This window comes from Thunnus maccoyii, chromosome 19 (genome assembly GCF_910596095.1).
Source record: "Thunnus maccoyii chromosome 19, fThuMac1.1, whole genome shotgun sequence".
In the NCBI taxonomy this organism is placed as follows: Eukaryota; Metazoa; Chordata; class Actinopteri; order Scombriformes; family Scombridae; genus Thunnus; species Thunnus maccoyii.
Genome location: NC_056551.1, coordinates 29,277,796 through 29,286,599, shown reverse-complemented (window position 1 = coordinate 29,286,599; position 8,804 = coordinate 29,277,796). Strand labels below are relative to the sequence as shown.

The window sequence follows — 8,804 nt, the reverse complement described above, 5'->3', positions numbered from 1 at the left end:
CAGTAGTACTACAGTAGTAGTAACTGTAGTAGTACAGTTACTACTACAGTTACTACAGTAGTACTACAGTAGTAGTAACTAGTAGTACTACAGTAGTAGTAACTGTAGTAGTAACTGTAGTAGTAACTGTAGTAACTGTAGTAGTAACTGTAGTAACTGTAGTAGTAACTGTAGTAGTAACTGTAGTAACTGTAGTAGTAACTGTAGTAGTAACTGTAGTAACTGTAGTAGTAACTGTAGTAACTGTAGTAACTGTAGTAGTACAGTTGTATGAAACATGTTCTGTTGTTTTTGTGCTTCTATCAAGTTAAACCTGTAAAACACAGCTGTCCACAGTATAACACTTAGAATGATACATGTGCATTAAATATGTCATATGATACAAATAAATACAGAATAAAGATTGTGAGTCTTACCAACAGAGAAAAATAAAACAATGAATGTAAAAAGTTAAATAATGTTACTGAATAAAATGGAATGAAAGTAAATATGTGGATGAACATACTGGTGCATCTATAGAGAGTCTGTCTGTATTCTGTGTGACCAGTAGTGAACATGCTGCTATTCATATTTATTAATATTTCAGTTTCTAATCTGGTATATAAATGTCCAGGTTGCATGCAGGCAGCTGATATGTTACCACATCAGGATCAATAAGAGCACCAACAGCTGCTGGAGGCTCTAATCAACAGCTCTGATCAATACTTTAGACAAGAAATACTCCAACAGTTCAGCTCCACAAACGTGTTCCCATCGGTCACATGAAGATTGTTTTGTTTACGACATGATTCCGTGTGTTATTTTGATGTCTTCAGTTTAAAATAAAGTAAAAATAAAGAAACTCTTGAATGAGACGCTGTGATAGACACCAGCTGTCAGCTGAGAGATCAATGAAAGCTGATCTGATCGATCATCATCTGAGAATTATTGGCCGTCAGTGAAACAACAGCTGATTCTTTCATGATGCATAAAACTGTCAAATAAAGCAGAAGCGACTCCATCACATGTAAAAGTCCTGCAAGTTCAGAAGTATCATTCAGCAAAATGTACTTTATGCATCATTGTGTGATTAATAGAATTATTATTAGTGATGCATAAACATGTCAGCAGCATATGAATGTTACAACTGATGAGGAACTATTTCAATTATTTGACTAAATACAAGATGTATTACAGCATATACTGTTGTGTACAGGTTAACATATGTGCAGTGTGTAATACACATAAAGAGTAATTTATGGATCTAAATGTAGCATAACAACAGAATAAAATGTTAAAAAAGTAATAAAAATAGATCACGTGGTCTTTAATCGCGTGGTCTTCATCAAGGTTGTCTAGTAAGTGGACTTTTAGTTCATTTTTCTTTTGAGGAAGTAAAGATGTTTATTGATTGACAGGTTTGATCGGTGAGTTGATCATCTCTTCGATCCCTGAGGATCTTTGTATGCAGACCGGAAGTGGAGGTAGTCTGGTACTTCCGGTTGGCTCGAAGATCTTGGAAGTGGGTGAAAGGTGAAGAAGACGTCAGGCTTGTCATTGTTCTTCAACACGGACACAAAAGTTCTCACTTCCACACACAGAACCACCGACGATGCTGCAGAACACCGGGTGAGTAGCTCAGAACTCCGGTTAAAAACCGCGTTAAATAACGTCGCGCTGCGCCGCGACCGTCCGCTGCAAACCCACAACCAAACCCACAACCAACCGGCAACAAGTCCAGAGTTCAGCCCTGTGTTCTGATTCTGCAGCAGCCGGAACCAGTGTCGAACCCGTTTAGTTCGGGAACCGTGTGGAGTTCAGTTCTGGTGCTTCCTTTAAGCGGACAGTTTGTGAATGTGTGATTTTTTTCTATGGAGTTTGGTGAACGTGTGTCTTATTCTTAAAACGGATACTGGGTTTTCTTCTTCTTCTCCACTCCGAACCCAGAACCAGGTGGAAATAAACCGAGACTTTGTCGATGTAAAGAAAATGTAGATTTAGACCTTCAGAGCCGAATGAAGCATTAGAGCTGTGTGTCCGTGACCTTTGAGCAAAGCAGTTTGGGAGTTAGGTGAAAGCTGCTGTTGAGATAACTTTCACCAGACTGCTGAATCTCTGGCTTTATTTTTATTTAAGCCCACAGCAAAGTTATAACCAAGTCAAGAATAAATGGCAATGTTAATGAAATAAACAGCTTTAGCTCTATGGAGCCGTCTGCCTCAGTTTGGTTCTGTATGGGGATATTATTGTAGCTAAATTATTGTAAAGTGGGTGAGGAGAGTTGTGTAACTATCTCAGTCCATGTGTGCATCATCAGATGTGTAAATGTGTAGGCTAAACGAATCTCTAAGTGCGAGCTCAGAATCTGTGTGTGCAGACAAACACACGTCACTCTGAATACAACAGAAAAAGCTTTATTGATCAGTTCACTGAAGGTTTCAGGTCCTAAATACAGACGACCACAACAGCAAAACTAATGCAACATGAATTACTGTTGATAACTCATTACTGCAGTTTGAAGTTTGACAAACTGTCATTTCTAATATATCTGACTGATCCTCCACAGTGCATCAACACTGATGTTATTACACCATAGACTCTTAAATAATGGATGTAGCCGCTGGTCACCTGTTGGTTTGTGCACTCCCGTTTTGAAGCCTTGAGTTTAGTATTTTGATTGTGGCCATCTTGGATTTTTGGAGCAAGAAGTGACCATATCTGGACAAGAGGCTGGAGCTGACTCTAATGCTAGCTGCTAGCTGCTAGCTTGGTTAGCATGGTGTATTTACAGACTATGGGTAACTGTGATAATGCTAATGCTATTGCTATTTTTCACTGGCAAAAATTAAAACCATTCAATCAAAATGTACTCGCTGGAAAAATTGAACATCCGACTCCTTAGAGGGTGTTTTAGTACAACCAAACGCTGAAAAAGACTTCTTTAGGCGACCAAAATGTTACAATTAACTTTCATGAACTGAAAACACATGATAACGCCTCTGGCTCCAAATTACGTCACACAAGCAAGATGGCCGCGCCTGGAAAGGAGATATTTTGGCTTCACTTTTGTATAGCGGCAGGAAGTGGAGACGCAGTGTCAATCTTTAAATACAGTCAATAGTTTTACACAACAGCAAAATCTGCACATGTAAATAAGGACAAACAGGAAGTCATCATGGAAGATGTTGCATTGTAATGCATTTATTTATCTTTGTTAGCATGCTATCTAATTGTCTGCACGTGTTGCAGGAAGTTAGCTGGCTGCACGCTCTTCATCACTGGAGCGAGTCGCGGCATTGGGAAGGCAATCGCTCTAAAGGCTGCCAAAGATGGCGCCAATATCATCATCGCTGCCAAGACCGCCGAGCCCCACCCCAAACTCCCTGGGACCATTTACACTGCCGCCAAGGAGGGTGAGCAAATTGGCAACATACAGGAGCTAACTGCTAACATACAAGAGCTAAATGCTAACATACAGGAGCTAACTGCTAACATACAAGAGCTAATTGCTAATATAGAAGAGCTAACTGCTCACTGCTATCATACAGGAGCTAGATGCTAACTGCAAACATACAAGAGCTAACTGCTAACATACAGGAGCTAAATGCTAACATACAAGAGCTAACTGCTAAGTACTAACATAAAGGTGCTAACTGCTAACACACAAGAGCTAACTGCGAACATACAAGAGCTAACTGCTAACATACAAGAGCTAACTGCTAAGTACTAACATAAAGGTGCTAACTGCTAACATACAAGAGCTAACTGCTAACATACAAGAGCTAACTGCGAACATACAAGAGCTAACTGCTCACTGCTATCAGACAGGAGCTAGATGCTAACTGCAAACATACAAGAGCTAACTGCGAACATACAAGAGCTAAATGCTCACTGCTATCAGACAGGAGCTAGATGCTAACTGCAAACATACAAGAGCTCACTGCTAACATACAGGAGCTAAATGCTAACATACACTACTGCTCTGGATGTTTTCAGTTAACGTGTTTACTCTCTGCGTGTTCTCTGCGTGTTCTCTGTGTGTTCTCTGTGTGTTCTCTGCATAATGTCTGCGTGTTCTCTGTATGTTCCAGTGGAGGCAGCCGGTGGGAAGGCGTTGCCCTGCGTTGTCGATATCCGTGATGAGAAGCAGGTTGGAGACGCCGTCCAGAAAGCCGTCGACACGTTTGGTGGTAAAGAACATGTTTGAATATTAATGAGTTGTGAGGTCATCATTGTGTCACAGTCAGATGGTACAGAATGTCCCGGCCCTGCAGTGACATCATCACAGTGTCTGTATATGATTGGCAGGTATTGACATCCTGGTGAACAACGCTAGTGCCATCAACCTGACAGGAACTCTCGAGACGCCCATGAAGAAGGTGGACCTGATGCTGGGGATCAACTTGAGAGGAACATACATGACGTACGCATCTGACACGTGACATACATGTTACTGAGCCGTGACTACGTGTTACTGAGCCATGACATACATAATTGCTTTCAATGGGCCCCAGTAAATAACATAACAATTTACAATCAACTCCTAACAAGGTTTAGATAACGAGCTGCTGTATTTCAGGTCCAAGATGGTGATTCCTCATTTGCTGAAGAGTCGCTCCCCTCACATCCTGAACCTGTCACCTCCGCTCAACCTCAACCCTATCTGGTTCAAGAACCACACAGGTAACCATAGCGACCAACTGACCACGTGTCCCATCATGCACTTCAGCAGTATTAACATGTCTGTTTCTTTATTTTTCAGCATACACAATGGCAAAGTACGGCATGTCCATGTGCGTCCTTGGAATGGCCGAAGAGTTCAGAGGTCAAATTGCTGTCAACGCGCTCTGGCCCAAAACTGGTCAGTGGCTAGCTGTTAGCACGCACAGACTCTCATAGACTCATAGAAAAGTAGCATGCTAACAGACTCTCATAGAAAACTAGCATGCTAACAAGCTTGTATAGACTCTTATAGAAAAGTAGCATGCTAACAGACTCTCACAGAAAACCAGCATGCTAACAGGCTCGTATAGACTCTTATAGAAAACTAGCATGCTAACAGGCTCTCATAGACTCATGGAAAACAAGCATGCTAACAGGCTCTTATAGACTTATAGAAAACTAGCATGCTAATAGGCTCTCATAGACTCATAGAAAACTAGCATGCTAACAGGCTCTTATAGACTATGATAGAAAATGAGCATGCTAACAGGCTCTTATAGACTTATAGAAAACTAGCATGCTAACAGGCTCTTATAGACTCTGATAGAAAACGAGCATGCTAACAGGCTCTTATAGACTTATAGAAAACTAGCATGCCCTCTCAATCTTTAAGAAAAGGCTAAAGACCCAGCTCTTTCATGAACACCTCACACTTGATGGACTTATTAAATAAATACAATTTTTTGAAAAACTACTATCCACTTCTATACACTCTATGCTTTGTCTCTGTGCACGGCCTGTTGGCATCTACGTCCCATTGGACACAAACTTAGCTTCATGGCTCTTATTCATGTTGTTCTTTCCTGACTAGAGCCTTGCTTGTGTTGTATTAACTGAGATGTACGTTGCTTTGGATAAAAGTGTCTAGTGAAACTGTGACATTGTAAATGAAATTGTAGCGATCCAGACGGCGGCGATGGACATGTTGGGCGGGACAGATGTGGGTAAACAGTGCCGTACGGCTGACATCATGGCGGACGCCGCCTATGCCATCCTGTCCCGACAAAAAGACTTCACGGGTCACTTCCTGGTGGATGAAGACGTCCTGAGGGGGGAGGGGCTCCAAGACTTCGAGCAGTACGCCGTCCAGCCAGGTGACATCATAATGTATCAGCTAACATAGAGTAGCATGGCTAGTCCTAGCGTAGCATCCCTGCACAATGTCATGTGGTCATCATGGTGGTCTCTGATTGGTCGACAGGTCACCCTCTGCTGCCAGACTTCTTCCTCGATGAAGCACCAGAGAGCCTGGCCAAGCAGATGGAGCAACACGGTAAATACTGCAGATAATACTACAGATACTACAAACACTACCACAAATACTACAGATATTAGGGTTTAGGTTACTATCAGCACTGCAAATTATACTAAAAATACTGAAAATATAATTATTAATATTAATACTGTGATAAAACTCTACTGAAAGGACCTGTTTGTGTCTCTTGGTTTCTAGGGGCGACCCCGGCCTTCAAACCACCATCATCTTCATCGTCATCAGCCTCTGGTGGACCAGTTGAAACCACGTTTGATGTCATCAAGTCAGTCATCAACGAAGACGTCGTCAAATCCACGCAGGGCGTTTATCAGTTCGACCTGTCAGGTAACATCAGGAGAAAACATTAACGGGCATAAGTCCATATAAGGGCGTCCTGTGGGCGGGTCTTTAATAGAAACGTGGTTGTGTCCATATAAGGGCGTCTTGTGGGCGGGTTTTTAATAGAAACGTGTTTGTGTCCATATAAGGGCGTCCTGTGGGCGGGTCTTTAATAGAAACGTGTTTGTGTCCATATAAGGGCGTCCTGTGGGCGGGTCTTTAATAGAAACGTGTTTGTGTCCATATAAGGGCGTCCTGTGGGCGGGTCTTTAATAGAAACGTGTTTGTGTCCATATAAGGGCGTCCTGTGGGCGGGTCTTTAATAGAAACGTGTTTGTGTCCATATAAGGGCGTCCTGTGGGCGGGTCTTTAATAGAAACGTTTGTGTCCATATAAGGGCGTCCTGTGGGCGGGTCTTTAATAGAAACGTGTTTGTGTCCATATAAGGGCGTCCTGTGGGCGAGTCTTTAATAGAAACGTGTTTGTGTCCATATAAGGAGAGCACAAGGGCGTTTGGTTCCTGGACTTGAAGAGCGGCGCTGGCAGTGCGGGGCAGGGTCAGCCGCCCGTCAAAGCCGACGTCGTCATGACGATGGACTCCAGCGACTTCAGCAAGATGTTCTCAGGTGAGCTGTCACCATGGTAACTGAGAAAGATCAGAGACAAACTGAGCTCGCTGTATGAAATGTTACCATGGTGATTCTCTGCATGCTTTCACTACTACAAATAGTACTACAGATACTACTACAAATACTACTACAAATACTACTACAGATACTACAGATACCACGACAAATACTACTACAAATACTACTACACATACTACGGATACTACTACACATACTACGGATACTACTACAAATACTACTACAAATACTACTACACATACTACTACAAATACTACAGATACCACGACAAATACTACTACAGATACTACTACAAATACTACTACACATACTACTACAGATACTATGGATACTACTACACATACTACTACAGATACTACTACAAATACTACTACACATACTACTACAGATACTACTACAAATACTACTACACATACTACGGATACTACTGCTCATACTACTACACATACTACTACAGATACTACAGATACCACGACAAATACTACTACAGATACTACTACAAATACTACTACACATACTACGGATACTACTACACATACTACTACAAATACTACTACACATACTACTACAAATACTACTACAGATACTACAGATACTACTACACATACTACTACAGATACTACTACAAATACTACTACAGATACTACGGATACTACTGCTCATACTACTACAAATACTACTACAGATACTACGGATACTACTGCTCATACTACTACAAATACTACTACAGATACTACTACAAATACTACTACAGATACTACGGATACTACTACACATACTAATACAGATACTACTACAGATACTACTACAAATACTACTACAGATACTACGGATACTACTACACATACTACTACGGATACTACTACAAATACTACTACAGATACTACGGATACTACTGCTCATACTACTACAAATACTACTACAAATACTACTACAGATACTACGGATACTACTGCTCATACTACTACAAATACTACTACAGATACTACAGATACCACGACAAATACTACTACAGATACTGCTATACATACTACTACAAATAGTACTACAGATACTACGGATACTACTACACATACTACTACAAATACTACTACAGATACTACACATACTACTACAAATACTACTACAGATACTATGGATACTACTGCTCATACTACTACAGATACTACTACAAATACTACTACAGATACTACGGATACTACTGCACATACTACTACAAATACTACTACACATACTACAGATACTACTACACACACTACTACAGATACTACTACAGATACTATGGATACTACTGCTCATACTACTACAGATACTACTACAGATACTACTACAGATACTACTACACATACTACTACAAATACTACTACAGATACTACGGATACTACTGCACATACTACTACAAATACTACTACACATACTACAGATACTACTACACATACTACTACAGATACTACTACAGATACTATGGATACTACTGCTCATACTACTACAGATACTACTACAGATACTACTACAGATACTACGGATACTACTACACATACTACTACAGATACTACTACAGATACTACTACAGACTACAGATAGCGATGGTGGCGTCTCCATGGTAACAGTCGTGTTTTTCTGCGTGTTGCAGGGAAGCTGAAGCCCACGCTAGCCTTCATGTCGGGGAAGCTGCGGATCAAAGGCGACATGACGCTCGCCATCAAACTGGAGAAGCTGATGAGCCGCATGAACAAGGCCAAACTGTGAGACTGAAGCCCCGCCCCCAGGCCCACAGGCCCCGCCTTAACGCTGAAGCTGTACATGTTGCCTTGATGACAATAAAACTACATTAATAATAAAGTTGAGACTGTGTGATGTCA

General features: G+C 41.2%; 2 protein-coding genes across 2 annotated transcripts in view; both read left to right on the top strand.

Moving 5' to 3' along the window:
* LOC121886186 (NACHT, LRR and PYD domains-containing protein 12-like) overlaps window positions 1-8,804 on the top strand; it is a 281,314-nt gene that overhangs the window by 201,762 nt on the left and 70,748 nt on the right. The gene's annotated exons all lie outside the window — the stretch shown is intronic.
* hsdl2 (hydroxysteroid dehydrogenase like 2) lies at window positions 1,439-8,789 on the top strand. Its single transcript, XM_042394927.1, has 11 exons — window positions 1,439-1,608; window positions 3,229-3,392; window positions 4,071-4,169; window positions 4,288-4,402; window positions 4,559-4,662; window positions 4,742-4,840; window positions 5,601-5,795; window positions 5,903-5,974; window positions 6,155-6,301; window positions 6,793-6,921; window positions 8,576-8,789. The coding sequence occupies exons 1-11, from the start codon at window positions 1,592-1,594 to the stop codon at window positions 8,689-8,691; spliced, it is 1,257 nt and encodes a 418-aa protein (XP_042250861.1). The 5' UTR covers window positions 1,439-1,591; the 3' UTR covers window positions 8,692-8,789.